The 23,510-nt window shown below is 40.9% G+C and overlaps 1 protein-coding gene across 3 annotated transcripts; it reads right to left on the bottom strand.

Annotated features, from left to right (window-relative positions):
* Nucleotides 1-1,114: 1,114 nt before the first annotated feature.
* On the bottom strand, nt 1,115-23,292 carry LOC129835975 (NACHT, LRR and PYD domains-containing protein 4E-like). 3 transcript variants are annotated; one of them, XM_055901685.1, is made up of 10 exons: nt 23,178-23,292; nt 16,916-17,014; nt 9,869-9,985; nt 9,450-9,534; nt 9,128-9,356; nt 7,021-8,791; nt 6,563-6,736; nt 4,852-5,025; nt 4,641-4,687; nt 1,115-4,069 (listed from the first exon to the last, which is right to left on the bottom strand). In XM_055901685.1, exons 2-10 carry the CDS (start codon nt 16,996-16,998, stop codon nt 3,543-3,545), a joined length of 3,207 nt encoding a protein of 1,068 aa, XP_055757660.1. In that variant the 5' UTR covers nt 16,999-17,014; nt 23,178-23,292; the 3' UTR covers nt 1,115-3,542. The 3 variants fall into 3 exon arrangements, with proteins under 3 accessions (XP_055757660.1, XP_055757659.1, XP_055757661.1); XM_055901684.1 differs by lacking the exon at nt 23,178-23,292 and adding an exon at nt 21,867-23,139; XM_055901686.1 differs by lacking the exons at nt 16,916-17,014; nt 23,178-23,292 and adding an exon at nt 15,292-16,887.
* Nucleotides 23,293-23,510: the final 218 nt, after the last annotated feature.

Below are 23,510 nucleotides of genomic sequence, written 5' to 3'. Positions count from 1 at the left end.
AACTCCAACCTCAATTCATCAGGTCATGGATTCTACAAGCTGTTGAAAGCGTTCCACACGGATGCTGGCCCATGTTGACTCCAATGCTTCCCACAGTTGTCAAGTTGGCTGGATGACATTTGGGTGGTGGAACATGAGTGTGAAAAACCCAGCAGAGTTGCAATTATTGACACAAACTGGTTCGCCTGGTTCTACTACCATTTGCGGTTCAAAGGCACTTAAATCTTTTGTCTTGCCCATTCACCCTCTGCATGACACACAGACACAATCCATGTCTCAATTGTCTCCAGGCTTAAAAATCCTTCTTTAACCTGTCCCATCCCCTTCATCTACAAGTGCCATCTATAAGGGATCATAGCTTTCACCTGGATTCACCTGGTCTTTGTCATGGAAAGAAAGGTGTCTTTAATGTTTTGTGTAAATTGCACAATAATTATACATTCATGGATTTCATGTAGCCTATTGTTTTATCTTTATTCAACCTGCCATCTACCCACCTGGGGACTGAGGGTTATGAGAGAACCCCCACATCACTAGCTTCTCTTTATACAACCTGCCATCTACCCACCTGGGGACTGAGGGTTATGAGACAAGCCCCACATCACTAGCTTCTCTTTATTCAACCTGCCATCTACCCACCTGGGGACTGAGGGTTATGAGAGAACCCCCACATCACTAGCTTGCATGTTCTGCAGCCTTGTAAAGAAAAGGAGGGTATGACTGGGAGGCAGGTTGGCATTTATTGTCATGAATCTTGTTCTGGAGGCAGGTTTACATTTATTGTCATGAATCTTGTTCTGGAGGCAGGTTTACATTTATTGTCATGAATCTTGTTCTGGAGGCAGTTCAGTAAAGTGGTCACAAGCTGGAACAGGCACAAAGTAATTACATCTGATTTTAATCCTAACCTCAATCCTAACCACACTGCTCATCCTTCCCTTAAATTAAGACCATAAAACAACATTATTTTACACAGCCAATTTTGACTTTGCAGCTGACATATCTAGAGGAAATCACGCAGTTCTGCCTCCAGGACAAGACTCATGACAAACGTCAACCTGTGACTGGGAGAGGTAATGTTAAATCAATAAAGAAATTGTTTTCACAATTGGCATGCCTTTTCTTGTTGTTTTATTATGAAAAGTACAATATATCCTTGTACAACTATGGAGCATATGTCCATATACAATTGTACAATTAGTTTTTCAACATGAAAGACATACATCAAAAGATCACATTGGTATTTTAATGGTGTTATTGTAAGAGTTTAAATGTTTAAACAGAGGATCCATCTAAAACAGTATAAAACAAGTGCAGTATGTTCTGAGAATGTTACTTTAACGTCACACTATAACTTCATGGGAGTCTTGTGGAAAGACTGCATGTTGTTTTGGGTGGATTGAGTGACGTCTTCATCAAAATTTGCAGAATATTCCTGTAATATTTTCACCTCTTGTCAAACGCCAACAGCCTAGTCAGCTGCAGGCATTCATAAGGAGTTCAAGTAGTTTATTTGCCATTTGCAGGTATTAAATACTTTTACATACATACATTGTAATTCCTTGTTGGAGCTCTCTCACATATAGGACAGTACATACCAGTGGAGGCTGCTGAGGGGAGGACGGCTCATAATAATGTCTGGAACAGAGTGAATGAAATGGAACACATGGAAACCACGTGTTTGATACCATTCCACGTATTCCCCTCCAGCCATTACAAGCCTGTCCTCCACATTTAAGGTCCCACCAACCTCCTTTTACACAAACAGTAAAATATATCATAAATAAAGCAAAGTGGTAAAAGATCAGAAAAGGAACCAAAAGATTCAGCCATGTTCTAATAGTCTGATGAAAACAGTTTAGGTTGATGATTTAACAGGCAGATAGAACTGAGATAGAAGCTGTTCTAGAACCTGTGATACAGAAACTGATTTAACAGGCAGATAGAACTGGGATAGAAGCTGTTCTAGAACCTGTGGTCCAGAAACTGATTTAACAGGCAGATAGAACTGGCATAGAAGCTGTTCTAGAACCTGTGATCCAGAAACTGATTTAACAGGCAGATAGAACTGGGATAGAAGATGTTCTAGAACCTGTGATCCAGAAACTGATTTAACAGGCAGATAAAACTGGGATAGAAGCTGTTCTAGAACCTGTGGTCCAGAAACTGATTTAACAGGCAGATAGAACTGGGATAGAAGCTGGTCTAGAACCTGTGGTCCAGAAACTGATTTAACAGGCAGATAGAACTGGTATAGAAGCTGTTCTAGAACCTGTGATCCAGAAACTGATTTAACAGGCAGATAGAACTGGGATAGAAGCTGTTCTAGAACCTGTGATACAGAAATTGATTTAACAGGCAGATAGAACTGGGATAGAAGATGTTCTAGAACCTATGGTCCAGAAACTGATTTAACAGGCAGATAGAACTGGGATAGAAGCTGTTCTAGAACCTGTGATCCAGAAACTGATTTAACAGGCAGATAGAACTGAGATAGAAGCTGTTCTAGAACCTGTGATCCAGAAACTGATTTAACAGGCAGATAGAACTGGGATAGAAGATGTTCTAGAACCTGTGATCCAGAAACTGATTTAACAGGCAGATAAAACTGGGATAGAAGCTGTTCTAGAACCTGTGGTCCAGAAACTGATTTAACAGGCAGATAGAACTGGGATAGAAGCTGGTCTAGAACCTGTGATCCAGAAACTGATTTAACAGGCAGATAGAAGCTGTTCTAGAACCTGTGATCCAGAAACTGATTTAACAGGCAGATAGAACTGGGATAGAAGCTGTTCTAGAACCTGTGATACAGAAACTGATTTAACAGGCAGATAGAACTGGGATAGAAGCTGTTCTAGAACCTGTGGTCCAGAAACTGATTTAACCAGGCAGATAGAACTGGGATAGAAGCTGTTCTAGAACCTGTGATCCAGAAACTGATTTAACAGGCAGATAGAACTGAGATAGAAGCTGTTCTAGAACCTGTGGTCCAGAAACTGATTTAACAGGCAGATAGAACCGGGATAGAAGCTGTTCTAGAACCTGTGATCCAGAAACTGATTTAACAGGCAGATAGAACTAGGATAGAAGCTGTTCTAGAACCTGTGATACAGAAACTGATTTAACAGGCAGATAGAAGCTGTTCTAGAACCTGTGATCCAGAAACTGATTTAACAGGCAGATAGAACTGGGATAGAAGCTGTTCTAGAACCAGTGATCCAGAAACTGATTTAACAGGCAGATAGAACTGGGATAGAAGCTGTTCTAGAACCTGTGATCCAGAAACTGATTTATCAGGCAGATAGAACTGAGATAGAAGCTGTTCTAGAACCTGTGATACAGAAACTGATTCAACAGGCAGATATAGCTGGGATAGAAGCTGTTCTAGAACCTGTGATCCAGAAACTGATTTAACAGGCAGATAGAACTGTGATAGAAGCTGTTCTAGAACCTGTGATCCAGAAACTGATTTAACAGGCAGATAGAACTGGGATAGAAGCTGTTCTAGAACCTGTGATCCAGAAACTGATTTTTCAGGCAGATTATTTCAGGGACACTGAGGAGTCTTTATAAACCCTAAACCCTGGATAGAGGGGCTCAGTGAATGTGGAGGTGAACGTGATCAGGTGGGTCAGTGTGTCAGAGGAGGCTCTATAGAAGGACAGAGTGCCGGCTGGCCAGTCCAGATACACTCCTACTCTGTGGGAGCTGGAGGAGGGGACGACTATGGTAGTGTGATTATTATTGTTCCTGGCAATGTAACTGTTGTCAGAGCAGAACAGACTCCAGGACTTGTCATTGTATCCAAGCCAACAGTCATCACCCTCTCCTCTCCTGCTGATTCCTTTATATGTCACTCCTATACCAGCCCTTCTCCCACTCCACTCTGCCTCCCAGTAACAGCGCCCAGTCAGACCCTCTCTACACAGCACCTGTCTACAGTACTCAAATCTCTCTGGGTGATCAGGATACGGCTGCTTCTCTCTCCTACATGTCACCTTTATGTTCTCCTCAGACAGAGAGATGCGTCTGTTAACTGTGTTTTGGTCCAGTGTGAGATCACAGACATCTGATGGATGAAACCAGACACAATATTAGAAATCATCATCATTCACATTAGAATGTTAACTCACTTTTCACTAATTAATTTAATGTAGATGTTTCTAGGTATCAAAAGGAGAAGTTTAGGTAACTTGAGACTTGTTGAATGATCATATGTTATACTGGATGGTAATATAAAAGACACTTATTCCCATTAATTACACACACACACACACACACACACACACACACACACACACACACACACACACACACACACACACACACACACACACACACACACACACACACACACACACACACACACACACACACACACACACACACACACGTATTCATCATGAACACAAACACACATTGCTAATGTAACACGAATGCGCCACACACACACACACACACACAGACACACATTATAAAAGCAACTCTTTGTAAACTTTGGTGTCCCTGATTTCTGCTTCTGTAGAACTACAGCGGATATTGAATATGACCAAGTAAGTAATGATGGTGGTCTTTGACTTTGACTTAACTTGAATTAAGACTTATTCTTAGTCATAATCTTCACAGCAGTCAACACTCACATTTTCTAAGCCCAGGTTCCGTTGTGTACTCTCCACCATGTTCCACACTGTAACGGTAAGCAGAAGAACAGACAGTCATTGAGTGTTACACCTGAACTCTCACACACACAAACACACACAGTGAGCATATAACTGGTAAGAATGTTTGTCTTAACTAGCCTGATAAGTCAAACATGTCTGATATGAAAATCGACATAAACCCTCTACATACTTGAGTTTCTCCAGTCTGCAGTGTGTATCCTCCAGTACAGCAGAGAGCAGTCTGACTCCTGAGTCTCCTGGGTGATTGTAGCTCAGATCCAGCTCTCTCAGGTGTGAGGGGTTTGACCTCAGAGCTGAGACCAGAGAAGCACATCCTTCCTGTGTGACTAGACAGCCTGACAGCCTGCAAAGAGTCAAATCATATTAAAATCACACTGCTATTCTTTGGTGGTGAAAATAGTGGCAGTATATTTTTCAACATATTCAGATATATCAGTATCCTGAAACCTGCCATAGCTATTCATAAATGAATTAATCTATAATTTTTATAAATGATCATAATTTTAATTGTAGAGAGAAAAATGTATGGTACAAATATTTGAGTGAACTGATCCAGTGTAAAAAGTAGTTTCAGTCAAAAGACAGACAGTGAGATATAGATTTAGATTGTGTTGAGTACAATACACATGTTCAAAGTATTTCCATGAGTGTAGTGTATTCAACTGGATGTACTTGAATCCACTCTGAGTTTCCCGCTCTTGAGCGGTCCCCACCCCCTTTCCTTTGTCTACCAAGCAGTCATATCGGTTTCGTCCGCTAGGGACTTTTTCGTTGCATCATGTAGTAACCAATGTATGACCTATTGTGTGTGTGTGTTTATGTAATTCTGTGATTGATTAAGTTAGTTAGTAAATAAATATTTAAGCCAATTTGTATATTGCTGATTCATGATCTAGGTTAGGGTTTGTGCAGATATCCAAGGGTTTGCTATGTTCAGTAATGCAACTGATGAGGTAATACAATTAATGAATAAGTGACTGTAATCGATAAGATATGAAAATATCTGAAGAGTTATATTAGGGAAATTGACACTCTATAAAGAACATGTTCCCGTGGTGCCCCCACTTCCTAGTTAATTAAAGATACATGACTAGTTTAATCGCGTAATTTAATTACAGATTGAGAATGTATTTGATAACATACAGTCTTCACATGTAATGACAGTCAACGCTACGACTTCACCATTTGGCATGTCACCATTTTCAGATACAACATGTGGAACTCTAAGAGCGACCAAAGACGAGAAAAAAAAGTACTTCCATGTAATGCTAATATTGTCCTCACATCAATTTAGTTGACCTAGAACCTTTCCAAAGTTTGATGACAACAGCCGGGAGCCTTTTTCACCCAGGTGAATTCCGTCTTCCACAAAGCCTATTCCAGAAGGAGTCAAAATAGTCGACTAATGACCTGAGTCCTTAATGGTCAGATGCATTAATCACTGGTGAAGAGACCAAAGATGGCTAAAACACTCAGTCCCACAACAGAGATGGAATTGGGCACGAGACATTATATGTTCTGCTAATTTCTGAGCATTCTCCAAGAGTGGTAAGAAATTGTCTCTTAGCTTTACAGATTTCACGCATAATATCATAAGACCCAATATGCAACACAACTGTTTTCAGAGCAGGAATCTGTTTCTTGTTGGTGGACTTCTGATAACTCCAATATCCTAGCTCCAGGAAAACAAAGTGTACGGGTATTTCGACATCCACCGATCAATGAAAGATCTCAAATCCAAAATGTTGGAGCGTAGCACCACATTTAAAACTATAAGCCTCACTGTCCAAACACATATGGTGTGGACTATGTGTCTCTGGTAAACACATGTGGATCTGGTGAACAGTTATCACTTGTTGACCAACTACAGGAATACTGACCTCAGAGTCTCCAGTTTACAGTGGGGATTCCCCAGTCCAGCAGAGAGCTGCTTCACTCCTGAATCCTTCAGGTCATTGTTACTCAGATCCAGCTCTCTCAGGTGTGAGGGGTTTGACCTCAGAGCTGAGACCAGAGAAGCACAGCCTTCCTCTGTGATTCCACAGCCTGACAGCCTGACAAAGAGATCATCATGACTTCACAAAGACACTGTTAATTTAACGAGTAGTGTAGAAGGACAACGGCAGAAGCATTTGGTTTATTCTCTCCAACAACAAACAGATTCATCTTCCGTCTCCTAGAATTGTATGGTCATAATGTTATAATGATGTGAAAATCAATGCATTTATTCAATATGTTTTTCAATATAATATTATATACATATTATATTACATATTTGTCTCTAAACTGAATATTTCTTACTGATGATTAGTTCTTATATATCATTTTATTTACTCACAGAACAGCTCTGGAGGCTTTGACCACTGGCAGCAGCCTCAGAAGTCCTTCCTCTGATCTGGTGTATTTCTTCAGGTCAAACACATCCAGCTCCTTTTCTGAAGTCATCAACACAAAGACCAGAGCTGACCACTGTGCAGGTGACAGTTTAGCTTCTGAGAGACTTCCTGATCTCAGGAAGCTTTGGATCTCCTCCACTAGAGAATGGTCATTCAGTTCATTCAGACAGTGGAACAGATTGATGCATGTCTCTGGAGAAGGATTCTCCCTGATCTTCTCCTTGATGTACTTGACTGTTTCTTCGTGGCTCTTTGAGCTGCTTCTTGTCTTTGTCAGTAGACCTCGTAAGTGCTTCTGATTGGACTCCAGTGAGAGGCCCAGAAGGAAGCGGAGGAAAAGGTTCAGGTTTCCCGTCTCACTTTGTAAGGCTTTATCCACAGCACTCTTGTAGAACGTAACATCAGACTTGTCTTTTGTTTGCAGTTTGTCCATTAGATTCTCATTGTTGTTGATGAATGAGAGGAACACATATACAGCAGCCAGAAACTCCTGAATGCTCAGATGAACAAAGCAGTACACCTTGTCCTGGAACAGCCCACATTCCTCTTTAAAGAGCTGCGTGCACAATCCTGAGTACACTGAGGCTTCATTGACATCAACGCCAGCCTCATTCAGGTCTTCTTCATAGAAAATCAGATTGCCATTCACAAGCTGTTGAAAAGCCAATTTTCCCAGTGACAGAATTCTTTCTTTATTCCATTGTGGACCTGTCTCTTCTTTCCCAATATACTTTTTATTCTTCTGTTTGGTATGAAACACCACAAGGTGTGTGTACATCTCAGTCAGAGTCTTGGGCATCTCTTCTCTCTTATGTTTCAGCATGTGTTCAAGGACAATTGCAGAAATCCAACAGAAGACAGGAATGTGGCACATGATGTGGAGGCTCCTTGATGTCTTTATGTGTGAGATGATTCTGCTGGCCAGGTCCTCATCACTGAATCTCTTCCTGAAGTACTCCTCCTTCTGTGGGTCATTGAACCCTTGTACCTCTGTCACCTGGTCAACACACCCTGAAGGGATGTTATTGGCTGCTGCAGGTCGGGTAGTTATCCAGAGGAGAGCAGAGGGAAGCAGATTTCCCCTGATGAGATTTGTCATTAGAACATCCACTGAGGTTGACTCTGTGACGTCACAACAGATCTTGTTCTTCTGGAAGTCTAGGGGCAGTCGGCACTCATCCAGACCATCAAAGATGAACAGAACTTTGTACTTGTTGTAGTTGGAGATTCTTGATTGTTTGGTTTCTATTGAGAAGTGATTGAGGAGTTCAATGATAGTGTATTTGTGCTCTTTCATCAAATTCAGCTCCCGAAAAGGGAATGAAAATACAAATTGGACATCCTGATTTGCTTTTCCTTCAGCCCAGTCCAGAATGAACTTCTGCACAGAGACTGTTTTTCCAATGCCAGCGACTCCCTTTGTCAGCACAGTTCTGATAAGTTTGTCTTGTCCAGTTAAGGGTTTGAAGATATCGTTACATTTGATTGCAGTCTCTGGTCTTGCTTGTTTCCTGGTTGTTGTCTCAATCTGTCTCAGCTCATGTTCATTGTTGACCTTTCCTGTTCCACCCTCTGTGATGTAGAGCTCTGTGTAGATCTTATTGAGAAGTGTTTGGTTTCCTTGTTTAGCGATCCCCTCAAATATACATTGAAACTTCTTCTTTAGATTAGATTTGAGTTCACGTTGGCAAATCACAGCAAGCTCATCTGAATCTAGAAATAACACAGAGGATATTAATATTATGTCTGTTTTAATGCCTACAGTACTGTAGGACTGTTATAACGTTTTAAATTATAATCATTCCTTCTCTTAACTGACTGTAAAAATGTGTAAATATTTACATAATGCATTACAGGCTGGTGTAACATTCTATTATTGATGGTATTATTAATGTTGTCTCTCTCTCTAAATTAATCACCACAACACATCCCTGCTGCTACTTGTTGAGGTGACTAGGTGTCGTGTTAAGGCATCTACTTTAGCTGTACTTTAGCTACAGCTTTTACAAGTTATAAAACAGCATTCAACATGAGCCAGACAGATCTTACTTTTCACCAGTGTGTCAGCAAGCTCTTTCTGGTTCATTTTCCTCAGGACGTGCAGTGTGATCTTCAGAGCCCCCTCTCTGGCACTGCTCTCCTGCTTCTCATCTTCAGTGTCTACCACTTCCTTATCCTGCTTCTGACTCTCAAAGCCTTCTGGGAGTTCTGGACTAAGAATCCTCTTGAACATCTTCAGCTCGTTCTTCACAAATGTCATAATATTCTGTTCAAGCAACTGAAAAAATCAAATAAATAATTTAATAAATGATTGTCAGATCAACTTTACTTGAGGTAAACAAAAACAAATGTACATAACAGGACCACATACGCTGAATATGGAGTCCAGGTCTGGTTGATGACTCTGGGAAGACTGACCACTGAGTATCTCTGACTCTGATCTCTCCTGTTGGTTTCTGTGGACAAAACATGACACACACACACACACACACACACACACACACACACACACACACACACACACACACACACACACACACACACACACACACACACACACACACACACACACACACACACACACACACACACACACACACACACACACACACACACACAGGGAGGGAATGTGTTTGTGTTTGTTTAATATTGTTTTAGGACTATGAAAATGGACTAAAGGATTAGTCTATGGATTATTAAAACAGCAAAAATAAAAGGGAAAATGGGAGGAGAAATGACTACAGACAGTGTTGTTTAACTCACTGACCATGACCCATGAGTTCTTCTTACCTTTGTTCTGTAGAAAAGTCTCCCTCTCTAAACTCTATAGGTAGACGCATAGATCTGTCACTCTTCATGGACACACAGCTGGGTACAGGGGAGGCTGGTCTCTCCTGCTTGATTGGACTTCAACACAACAGAGACAAACATTACATCTCTCATCTCCTCTGAGCTCAGATGGGGAAACATAAGAAAAGTTTAATTCCAAAACGCTATATATCACTTTTCAGAAATTTTTGTAAATTTGTTTTTATTGTTTAAAGACATTATGAAAGAGATTGGTGTCTTTTTTCACTATCTAATCATGGCATGGGGTTGTTCAATGACAGATATGTATTTTTTTTTTTAAATCTATCACTTGTTGGTTTCATTTCAGAGAGTCAAATGTAAAAAAATAAATAAATGCTGTATATTTTCCTCAGTCTCAGTGATATCAGCAGTACTGCTAGGTTTTACACAGTAATAATATATATCTGCCTCACTCTCAGAGAAGTCAGCAGTACTGCTAGGTTTTACACAGTAATAATACACTGCTACAAAAAATAAAGGGAACACTTAAACAACACAATGTAACTCCAAGTCAATCACACTTCTGTGAAATCAAACTGTCCACTTAGGAAGCAACACTGATTGACAATACATTTCACATGCTGTTGTGCAAATGGAATACACAACAGGTGGAAATTATAGGCAATTAGCAAGACACCCCCAAAAAAGGAGTGGTTCTGCAGGTGGTGACCACAGACCACTTCTCAGTTCCTATGCTTCCTGGCTGATGTTTTGGTCACTTTTGAATGCTGGCGGTGCTTTCAATCCAGTGGTAGCATGAGACAGAGTCTACAACCCACACAAGTGGCTCAGCTAGTGCAGCTCATCCAGGATGGCACATCAATGCAAGCTGTGGCAAGAAGGTTTGCTGTGTCTGTCAGCGTAGTGTCCAGAGCATGGCGGCGCTATCAGGAGACAGGCCAGTACTTCAGGAGACGTGGAGGAGGCCGTAGGAGGGCAACAACCCAGCAGCAGGACAGCTACCTCCGCCTTTGTGCAAGGAGGAGCACTGCCAGAGCCCTGCAAAATGCCCTCCAGCAGGCCACAAATGTGCATGTGTCTGCTCAAACGGTCAGAAACAGACTCCATGAGGGTGGTATGAGGGCCCGACGTCCACAGGTGGGGGTTGTGCTTACAGCCCAACACCGTGCAGGACGTTTGGCATTTGCCAGAGAACACCAAGATTGGCAAATTCGCCACTGGCGCCTTGTGCTCTTCACAGATGAAAGCAGGTTCACACTGAGCACATGTGACAGACGTGACAGTCTGGAGACGCCGTGGAGAATGTTCTGCTGCCTGCAACATCCTCCAGCATGACCGGTTTGGCGGTGGGTCAGTCATGGTGTGGGGTGGCATTTCTTTGGGGGTCGCACAGCCCTCCATGGGCTCGCCAGAGGTAGCCTGACTGCCATTAGGTACCGAGATGAGATCCTCAGACCCCTTGTGAGACCATATGCTGGTGCGGTTGGCCCTGGGTTCCTCCTCATGCAAGACAATGCTAGACCTCATGTGGCTGGAGTGTGTCAGCAGTTCCTGCAAGAGGAAGGCATTGATGCTATGGACTGGCCCACCCATTCCCCAGACCTGAATCCAATTGAGCACATCTGGGACATCATGTCTCGCTCCATCCACCAACGCCACGTTGCACCACAGACTGTCCAGGAGTTGGCGGATGCTTTAGTCCAGGTCTGGGAGGAGATCCCTCAGGAGACCATCCGCCACCTCATCAGGAGCATGCCCAGGCGTTGTAGGGAGGTCATACAGCCACGTGGAGGCCACACACACTACTGAGCCTCATTTTGACTTGTTTTAAGGACATTACATCAAAGTTGGATCAGCCTGTAGTGTTGTTTTCCACTTTAATTTTGAGAGTGACTCCAAATCCAGACCTCCATGGGTTGATAAATTTGATTTCCATTGATAATTTTGGTGTGATTTTGTTGTCAGCACATTCAACTATGTAAAGAAAAAAGTATTCAATAAGAATAGTTCATTCATTCAGATCTAGGATGTGTTATTTGAGGGTTCCCTTTATTATTTTGAGCAGTGTATATATCTGCCTCACTCTCAGAGAAATCAGTAGTACTGCTAGGTTTTACACAGTAATAATATATATCTGCCTCACTCTCAGAGAAATCAGTAGTACTGATAGGTTTTATACAGTCAAATGTATACAAAGAACTACATTTTTAATAAAGTAATGTACAAATGATACACTTGTGACATCCATATTTAAATATTTTAAAATAATAATTCAATACATGTCACGACTTCGGTCGTCGTCACCGGATTTCTAGCTGCCACCGATCCATGTTTCTGTTTTCCATTTGTTATGTCTTGAGTGTACACACCTGGTTCCCATTAAGTTATTATTATTTCCCTATTTAACCCTCTGGTTCCCATTATGTTTTGTGCCTGATTATTCCTGGAGTGCGTCATTAGATGCTTTTTTGCCCTTCCGCTTGACTTTATAAACAGAACATTTCTACTAATCGTAGAATCACATGGTTTATTCATCTCTTTGTGACCGCCAATAAATTCAGAACAAAGTTGACTACAAATACAAAGTTGCCAATGTCTTTCCAATTGATTCAAACAAGGGACGTATCAAATGATGCTTCAAAATGAAAACCGATATGACCGCAGTAGGCTTTAGGTCAATTATATTGAAATATATTGCATGTTCAATGTATTGACTTCTATTTTGCTACTTGTAGGCTACGGTCTAATTTGTCTCAATTTATTTCATGATGTGTATCCTAACATGTGCGCAATGATCTGCCAAATCTGGGATTAGGTGAATTTTTGTATCTCAATTTGGTCTCATGTAGCAAAATTTGAAATGGTGTTTTTCACATTGGATAAAAGTAGAGACTCGGGGCTAGAAAATGGTATATCATACACTACAGTTGAGGAACAATGGGAAAGTATTTTCTGCTTTGAACGTTGATAAACTTGTAACCTCACTTTTGAGAAAATGGCCTTTGAATGTTTGGGTACCTACTGGAGAGCTCTTCTTTGTCTACAGGGCTGTTACTTTGAAAGATAATGTCATCTATCTAAATATTGTTTTAGATATTTTTTTATACTTCTATACTTCATTAGTATAACGATTATCAATAAGCCTGAAAATGAATTCAGTCACCTCTGGTCGAGAAAAATTTATTTTCCTAGTACATTCATGGTCAAGCAAGCATTCTGCCTTCTCGCGCAAGTGAGGGGCATGTTGAAGTAACTTTGCTAAGCGCGAGGGTTGCGTGATGTAATTTATTGGCGGGCGAGAAGATGCACTCGTCTGTTCTATTCTGAGGCAGTTTAGTTCCAGTATGAGATATTAAGAAACTTGTTTTGAATGCATGTATACTAGAGTTGAGGTTAGAGCAGCTGATTATATGGCCAGAGTTCAATACCTGTTATAGTTTCTAATTATGTTCTCTCTCAAAAGCAAAACAGGCCTAATACGAGATACATAGCTAACTAAAGTAATGAGTGACCATTTTAGAAAATCATGGGACATATAGTCTGTGGTTGCATGCTATTTTACGTCAATCATATTACTGCTTGTAGCCTATAACTGATGCTTCGTGGTCGTATGCTGCCATCTATTGGAAATATTTAGCAATTAAAAGTTATTAATTCATGTACAGACATTGGTGAGGCAGCAAATAAAGTGTATTTTTCTTGTTAACTCCTTAGATCAGTCTCAAACCTGCCATATCTATCCCAAGCCAATTGCTGGACTTTCACATAGAGGTTAGTTGTTCACCCAGTTCAAACCATATATTAAAAATAAAATACATGTGGCTTGTTGATCAAGTGTTATGCCTTGCAATAATAAATATAATAATATAACTAATAACAAAATAAAAACAATTAAATGCTTAGACAGGTTTTGATTAACAAAATAATCAAAATGCTATTTCGTGCTATAATGGACTTACTAACATAATATTATTACTTAAATAGTTTATAAAAGTGTTCTAGCTACCCTACCCTAGAATTAGGGTTAAGGGTTAAGGCTAAAATAGGTTATACGTAGGGTTAGAGTTTCCGTATAGCACTTTGTGACATCTGCCGATGTAAAAAGGGCTTTATAAATACATTTGATTGATTGTTAGGTTTAGGGGTTTTAAGACAAAAAACAGTAGCGGTTTATAGCTCTCTTGCTCCTCCATGTGGGCATCTGTGGGTACTACAACTCATTCACGACACCTGCTAGGCTCATAATCTGAGGTAGCAACTGTGTCAGATCTACAAATCAATTAGCTAGACCTATCCATTTGGTTTGCAGCTCAGTGAACCTGCACAGCACTCGCTCAATTGAGTGCCTACGAACAAAGTTGTCGATGTATGTCAAAGTACCCAGCAGCCAATCAGAAGAAAGGAATCGTAAAAAAAGAAAGAAATCTTAATTTAAAAAATATATTCTGGCTGCCACATCTTGAAAATATGGTTTTATTTAAGATGTACACCTTTTTCTGAAAATAAATATGGGCTCCCAAGTGGTGCAGTGGTCTAAGGCACTGCATCTCAGTGCTAGCGGCATCACTACAACCCCCCTGGTTCGATTACAGACTATCACAACCGGCTGTGATTGGGATTCCTCTGACTTTGGTGGGTGTAGGCTGTCATTAACTATCTTGCCTAGTGAAATAATATTTATTTTTTTTAAATCCAAGAAAATCACCATGACCAAAAAATGCTTAATGTTTGATGGCCATGCTCTAGCACTGTAGGTCACCACAACGTGTACACAGATGAGCAGTGAGCGTGCTCACAAATTAGCCGTGACCCTGTTAATAATAAGTTACCTGAGGTCAGCGTTCACGGTTTATGCCGCCAGGTCTCATTGATAACAATAGAGAAGCTGCCATTGTAAAGCAGAACAATGGGCGATGGAATAGAACGTTCAGAAGGGGAGTTGGTGCCACGGTGCTCAATAGAACTAATAGGAGCTGGCAGGGTGAAAAATGACCTGAAATAAGGTCTGTTTTTTCACAATTAATTCATAACTAGGGGCATAAGGTAATATTATGAAACTGGCCTTCATGGCAGATGCAATGAACTAGTTTTTATCAGAACAAAAAGCGTTGTTAAAAATGGAATGTGTCCAGCCTACTTGAGGAGCCACGGAAAAAATATTAAAAAGTCTGGTCCTTGGACAGAGGGGTTAAACACTAAAGTCCATCTAGGGAAGAGAGGAGAACCGGACAGAAGTAGCCAGCATCCGTCAACAAGAGAGGGAGAAGCCCTCCACGTATTATACAGGTGGAAGAAACAACCGGGGAGCTCCATCGGTTCACAAGAAATGCAGGCAGCCGGTGATGATGTAGTGGCAGCTAGGATAACTATGATGCTGCTGGTAGAGTAGCTAGCTAGCTTACCGAGCTGTACCAACTAGCTTGGCTAGCTAGCAGGCCGTTCGTCTGTCCCTCGTCTCGAGGATGATGACGAATCTGGTGAACCACAAAATGAAACATGGATAGGGAGTGAAAAGGATCTGGCTACACTCATACTGTCCCTGACCATTAAGCAAAAAGCAAATTGAACAATAAACTTTGGCGTCTCAACACTGTAGCGAATTTCGCTGTTATTCACCAAGATCACCTCATCCCACTCTGCGCGTATGACTGGACAATATCCTTGGCGTAAAACCGAACGTGGGCGCAGACGCAACGTGGACATGAGCAGTGCAACACAATCAACTAAACCCAGTCTTTACAGTGGGTTACTTTAGTAATATTTTTTTATTTTATTATTATGTTAAACATTCTACGTTTTTTATAACAATTTTTTGAGATCTGGGCCCATATCCACAAAGCGTCTCAGAGTAGAAAATTGGTCGTATAAGTGCTGAGAATAAAGACATTTTACATTTATGGGTATAAATTAAAGCTATGCATGAAGTCTCTAGTCCCACCTAGTCGGCAGATATTTAGGACACCTCGTGAGCTGTCCTAAGTAGTTAAGAGTTAACAGCAGGTGTCTTTATAATATTATAGAATAATGCAGCGAGTCAGTGGTCCCTGTGCCACATGGAAATGCTTTGTAGTAGTTAAAAATAATCTTTTGATATTTCTATACCATGTATGTCTGCATAGCATTTTGTCTTCATTTTGGCAGATTAACTCTTGCTTATTTCTGAAGATTACCTCAGGTTTTCGTCCAGTGGCTAAGGAGTTGGAGCTGTGGCTGAAAGGTGGCTGGTTCGAATCCCAAAACGGGTGGACTTGATCTGACCGCTGGAGGGCTGCTGGGTTCACGTCCTCAAAACATTTGCCTTTTGATGATCAGAACTCTAGAGGTTCTTCTTCACTGAACCCAAAAATATGTATACCTTTTAGTGGTTCCATATATGAAGGAAGTTTCAGAAGCCTTTTTGGTTCTATAAGGAACCTTATTTTCGAAGAGTGTATAATTAACACGTTTTTCTTTTGATTATTTAATTATCTACATCATATTATTTCAAATTATCCCTTTGGAGCGCAACATCAAATTGTTAAAAACAATCCTGAATTGGGCATGGCTATAAATTGTGCAATTGAAGGCATCTAGGGCGTAATATGTGTTGGATGAAAATGAACATTGTATGCAACGTTGTAGGCAACATTATTGGCAAGGGACTTGATGCCTACTGTGCCAAAGCTATTTAGAGTTGTTAAACAGGTGTGAAGAGTGAGTTGATATAACGGTAATATTGTCAAAATTCTGCTTGTAAAAACGATCTTTCAACGATTGGTTAAAAAAATATGCATTCCATTATATTAGTCAATAATTAAGAGTAGCAAAGTGGTCGTGTCGTGAAAATTCTATCAAATGTCTCACTGCAACGAGTACAGTCAGGGTGCCGCGGAACCCCTGCAGCACCTCCACAGACCCCTGATTGAGAACTCCTGATTTAGTAGATGGTCTTATCCAGTGAGATTTACAATAAGTGCATTCATCTTAAAGATAGCTATTTACTTTGGAAATAAACATAATAAATTCTTCATATCATTGTCATCTTACCTCTTAGCTTTGGTGTCATGTCCCCCAGAGAGATGCATTTTAGAGGCAGGGCCCCCCTCCTCTCTCCCCCCAGAGAGACCCATTGTAGAGCACTGTCCCCTAAACAGAGATCCAACATGGTGGTTGTGGTTAACACAGTGACAACTAAACAGAGTGTAACGGCTGTCGTCGGTGGAAGAAGGTGAGGACCAAGGTGCAGCGTGGTAAGTGTTCATGATGTTTAATAATCATCAAAACAGAACACTGAAAAACAAAATAACAAAGAAACAACCGAAAACAGTTCTGTCTGGTGCAGACACACAAAGACTGAAAATAACCACCCACAAAACCCAACAGAAAACAGGGTACCTAAATATGGTTCCCAAAAACGCCATTTGGGTTGCGCGTTATGTTCAGAAAACCAAAGTCTCGTTCCGTTCGACGAAAATTGCAAAAAGTATCCGTAATGTTCGTAGAAACATGTCAAATGTTTTTTATAATCAATCCTCAGGTTGTTTTTAACAAACATAATCGATAATATTTCAACCGGACCATAACCTATTCAATAAAAGAGAGAAAGAAAATGGAGAGCTACCCCTCTCGCGCGCAGGAACTAATCAAAGGACACCTGACTAGTTTTGAAAAATCTCGCTCATTTTTCAAAATAAAAGCCTGAAACTATGTCTACAGCCTGGTCACAGCCTGAGGAATCTGGTTGATACCCCTTTAAATGGAAAAAAGACGGGCAAGGAAACACAGATTTAAAAAAATCACTTCCGGGTTAGATTTCCTCAGGTTTTCGCCTGCAGAATCAGTTTTGTTATACTCACAGACAATATTTTGACAGTTTTTGACAGTTTTGGAAACTTTGGAGTGTTTTCTATCCTAATCTGTAAATTATATGCATATTCTACGATCTGGGCCTGAGAAAATGTCAGTTTACCTTGGGAACGTTATTTTAAGAAAATAAAAAAAATCTGACCCCTTGCTCAGAACATGAGAACATATGAAAGCTGGTGGTTCCTTTTAACATGAGTCTTCAATATTCCCAGGTAAGAAGTTTTAGGTTGTAGTTATTATAGGAATTATTGGACTATTTCTCTATACCATTTGTATTTCATATACCTTTGACTATTGAATGCTCTTATAGGCACTTTAGTATTGCCAGTGTAACAGTATAGCTTCCGTCCCTCTCCTCGCCCCTACCTGGGCTCGAACCAGGAACACATTGAAGCATCGTTACCCACCCTCGAAGCATCATTACCCATCGTTCCACAACTACTCCAAGTCTCAGAGCGAGTGACGTCACCGACGTCACCAACGCACTCCGCTAACTAGCTAGCCATTTCACATCGGTTACACCAGCCTAATCTCGGGAGTTGATAGGCTTGAAGTCATGAACAGCTCAATGTTTGAAGCACAGAGAAGAGCTGCTGGGAAACGCACGAAAGTGCTGTTTGAATGAATGCTTACGAGCCTGCTGCTGCCTGTCATCACTCAGTCAGTCTGCTCTATCAAATATCAAATCATAGACTTAATTATAACATAATAACACACAGAAATACGAGCCTTTGGTCATTGATATTGTCGAATCCGGGAACTATCATTTCAAAAACCAAACGTTTATTCTTTCAGTGAAATTCGGAACCGTTCCGTATTTTATCTAACGGGTGGCATCCCTAAGTCTAAATATTGCTGTTACATTGTACAACCTTCAATGTTATGTCATAATTATGAACAATTGTGGCAAATTAATTACGTTCTTTGTTAGGCCCAAACTGCTGCATATACCCTGACTGCTTGCACGGAACGCAAGAGCAGTGACAAGAGCCATGACACAATTTCCCTAATTACAAGAAATTCATGTTAGCAGGCAATATTAACTAAATATGCAGGTTTAAAAAATATATACTTGTGTATTGATTTTAAAGAAAGGCATTGATGTTTATGGTTAGGTTTGGTGCAACAACAGTGCTAAATCATCACCCGTTTGGCGATATAGGCTGTGATTTGATGAGAAATTAACAGGCACCGCATCGATTATATACAACGCAGGACACACTAGATAAACTAGTAATATCATCAACCATGTGTAGTTAACTAGTGATTATGTTAAGATTGATTGTTTTTATAAGATAAGTTTAATGCTAGCTAGCAACTTACCTTGGCTTCTTGCTGCCCTCGAACAGGTTCCTCGTGGAGTGCAATGTAAGGCAGGTGGTTAGAGCGTTGGACTAATAATCGGAAGGTTGCAAAAACGAATCCCTGAGCTGACAAGGTAAAAATCTGTCGTTCTGCCCCTGAACAAGGCAGTTAACCCACCGTTCCTAGGCCGTCATTGAAAATAAGAATGTGTTCTTAACTGACTTGCCTGGTTAAATAAAGGTGTAAAAATAAATACAAAATAAAGATTCGGTGTCCAAAAATACCGATATCCGATTGCTATGAAAACTTGAAATCGGCCCAAATTAATCGGCCATTCCGATTAATCAGTCGACCTCTAATGTAGATCAAGGTCTATACCTCAGCTATAGCCTACATATCATAGATGACCAGCCTAAACCTGTTCAGATCAGTTCACATAATGTTATAGGCTTACCAGTAGCAGGACAGAGCATGTTCACTTTTTATACAACAGTATGTGGACACCCCTTCAAATTAGTGGATTCGGCTATTTCAGCCACACCCGTTGCTGACAGGTGTATAAAATCAAGCAGACTGCCATGCAATCTCCATAGATAAACATTGGCAGTAGAATGACCCGTACTGAAGAGCTCAGTGACTTTCAACATGGCACCATCATAGGATGCCACCTTTCCAACAAGTCAGTTCGTCAAATTCCTGTCCTGGTAGAGCTGCCCCGGTCAACTGTAAGTGCTGTTATTGTGAAGTGGAAACGTCTAGGAGCAACAACGGCTCAACCGTGAAGTGGTAGGCTACACAAGCTCACAGAATGGGCCCGCCAAGTGCGGAAGCGCATAAAAAAGGTCTGTCCTCGGTTGCAACACTCACTCCCGAGTTCCAAACTGCAACGTCAGCAAAATAACTGTTCGTCCGGAACATCATGAAATTAGTTCCTATGGCCACAAGATCACCATGCGCAATGCCAAGCATCGGCTTAAGTGGTGTAAAGCTCACCACCATTGGACTCTAGAGCAGTGGAAACGTGTTCTATGAATCACTCTTCACCATCTGGCAGTCCAACGGACAAGTCTGGGTTTGGCAGATGGCAGGAAAACGCTACCTGCCCGAATGCATAGTGCCAACTGTAAAGTTTGTGGTGGAGGAATAATGGTCTGGGCTGTTTTTCATGGGTCGGGCTAGGCCCCCTAGTTCTAGTGAAGAGAAATCTTAACGCTACATCATAAAATGACATTCTAGACGATTCTGTGCTTCTTGTGGCAACAGCTTGGGGAAGGCCCTTTCCTGTTTCAGCATGACAATGTCCCCGTGCACAAAGCGAGGTCCATACAGAAATGGCTTGTCGAGATTGGTATGGAAGAACTTGACTGGGCTTCACAGAGCCCTGATCTCAACCCTATCGAACACCTTTGGGATGAATTGGAACGCCGACTGCGAGCCAGGCCTAATCGCCCAACATCAGTGCCCGACCTCACTAATGCTATTGTGGCTGAATGGAAGCAAGTCCCCGCAGCAATGTTCCAACGTCTAGTGGAAAGCCTTCCCAGAAGAGTGGAGGCTGTTATAGCAGCAACTTCCCAGAGTACTTTTTACATTTGAACAACTTTTACTTTTACTTCACTACATTCATGAAGAAAATGATGTACTTTTTACTCCGTATATTTTCCCTGACACCCAAAAGTACTCGTTACATTTTGAATGCTTAGCAGGACAGAAAATGGTCTAATTCACACACTAATCAAGAGAACATCCCTGGTCATCCCTACTGCCTCTGATCTGGCAGACTCACTAAACACAAATGCTTTTTTTTTTTAAATGATGTCTGAGTGTTTGAGTGTGACCCTGGCTATCCGTAAATTAAAATAACAAGAAAATTGTGCTGTCTGGCTTGTTAATATAAGGAATTATAAATTATTACTACTTTACATTTACTTTTGATACTTAATAATATTTAAAACCAAATAATTTTAGACTTTTCCTAAAGTAGTATTTTACTGGGTGACTTTCACTTTTACTTGAGTCATGTTCTATGAAGGATCTTTCCTTTTACTCCAGTTTGAGAACTGAGTTCTGTTTCCACCACTGTTCTAACGTTCCATATGAGACACAGTTTCAACAGACATTCTGGAACTGCGTCGGCTACAAAGTTACTTTCAATTTCATATAAGGAAAAAAAGAGACGGTCACTGGGTGAATTTGTTTTGCATTGCCCGGCTCCCCGGGAGGTCAGAGTTTGCGTATTTTAGACCATTCCATTGGTCCTTAAAATAAATGTCCACTCAGCTGTAGCACCGGGCCATGCAAAACGAACTTACCACTGTCGCAGGGCACTGAGACACAGAGTTCTAAACCCAGACACGTTTCTTCAAGACATCTCTCTTACATGATTTTAGATAAACATATCATTTACTCGAAACCAAGTTAAGCTGTGTTTTTTTCTTCCAAAATGTGACTTACTGTAATAATTGTAAGCAGGCCTACAAACCCAAAAGGTTTTTATTTGAGAATGTTCATTTGTATGCCTCAAATATTAAACTGTCTTAAAATATTTGATGATTAGTTGAATCAGGTGTGTAAGTGCTGGTAAGAACAAAAGGATTGAGAAACCCTGAGATAAACATAAAACCATATCATTGAAAAGCTCCTCCACCATCTTTACCAGACGTTTTACTGATAACATGTATACCTACTGATTAGTTTACACTTTGAAAACTTCTGTCTGTCAGCAACTCAGCTCAAGTAGCAGTTCTACTAACTAGTAATATCTCATTCCAGATAATCATTCTCTTACTCTGTCCTTTAGAATAAATTATTGTTCAGGATTACTTACTTATTTGTCAGTCATCTCCATATAGCGTTTTCTGCTCTGTCGTCTCAAAATGGATCCTGAACAAAATAACAACTTTACTTTCTGTTTCAGCTCAGCCCGCCTCCCGAGTGGTGCAGAGTCCCGCCTCTTGCGTCACTGCAGTACCTGGTTCGAATCCAGGCTGCATGTTTGGGAGTCCCATAGGGTGGCGCACAATTGGCCCAGCGTCATCAAGGTTTGGCCGGGGTAGGTCGTCAATGTTAATAAGAATTTGTTCTGACTGACCTAGTTAAATATAAAAAATAAAATATCTTCCACTAGATAGTAGTAAACACCTGCTGTAACCTGACTCTACAGCAGTATCATTATGATATAAAAAGCTAAACTGATCTGACATCAGCTCTCCTATGAATACTGTCACAGGTTTACAGCAGTATCATTATGATATAAAAAGCTAAACTGATCTGAGATCAGCTCTCCTATAAATACTGTCACAGGTTTACAGCAGTATCATTATGATATAAAAAGCTAAACTGATCTGAGATCAGCTCTCCTATGAATACTGTCACATGTTTACAGCAGCTGACAGTTGCAACTTCATCGCTACTAACTCAAACTACCTTGGTTTAAATAAAGACAATATATGTAAAGATAAAAAGGTATATAACTTATAAATCATGAGCCTCATCTTGAGGAGTATGTGATTGGATGTTATAGACCCCCATCTGAACAGTTTCTTTCCCCATGCTGTGGCCCTCAGCAACTGGCCATCTGGCCCATAGAGACTAAATGACTATGCTGTGGCCCTCACCAACTGGCCCATAGAGACTAAATGACGATGCTGTGGCCCTCACCAACTGGCCATCTGGCCCATAGAGAATAAATGACTATGCTGTGGCCCTCACCAACTGGCCATCTGGCCCATAGAGACTAAATGACTATGCTGTGGCCCTCACCAACTGACCATATGGCCCATAGAGAATAAATGACTATGCTGTGGCCCTCACCAACTTAGCCAAATGACCCATAGAGACTAAATGACTATGCACTCTACGCTGCACAACGCATCAACGGGGATGTAGTGGAGGGTAAACCTACGTAAACGCGCTTACGCACCTTTTTATTTGTAAAATAGCGTAAACTCAAATGTGTATTCTGTTAATGATCGTTTACCCACGTACCATGCGTTCCCAACGTTAAGCCTAAATTCCATCGTGGAAACCGGGTCCAGGTTGGTCAGCATGATAAAGAATCATATCTCAAGCCTACTCTGTCTGTTGAATGTCTGATTACGACCTAACTTTATAATAGTTATATGTAGCCTAGACTTACCAGAGTCTGTCCGTCTGTCCGTCAAATCAACACATTTATCCTGCTTCTAATGTTGCCGAGAAATGCGCGCTACAGTTTCAACAGCTGTTTTGTAAATGCGTAGACCACACCCTTACTTTCACTTTCATATGAGGAAATCACGTCCCTTCTGACGTCACTGGTGTATGGTACAATAATGACGACGGAACCCTGTGAGATCTACTAACTAGTAATAATATGTCATTCCATGTATTTATTCTCTTTCTCTGTCCTTTATTGTTCAGAAATACTTTATTTGTACTTCTCTCCATATAGTGTTTTCTGCTCTGTCATCTCACCATGGATCCCACCATA

This window comes from Salvelinus fontinalis, chromosome 37, assembly GCF_029448725.1.
Source record: "Salvelinus fontinalis isolate EN_2023a chromosome 37, ASM2944872v1, whole genome shotgun sequence".
NCBI classification, from domain to species: Eukaryota; Metazoa; Chordata; class Actinopteri; order Salmoniformes; family Salmonidae; genus Salvelinus; species Salvelinus fontinalis.
Note: the sequence above shows the minus strand (reverse complement) of the source record. Positions and strands in the feature narration are given on the sequence as shown.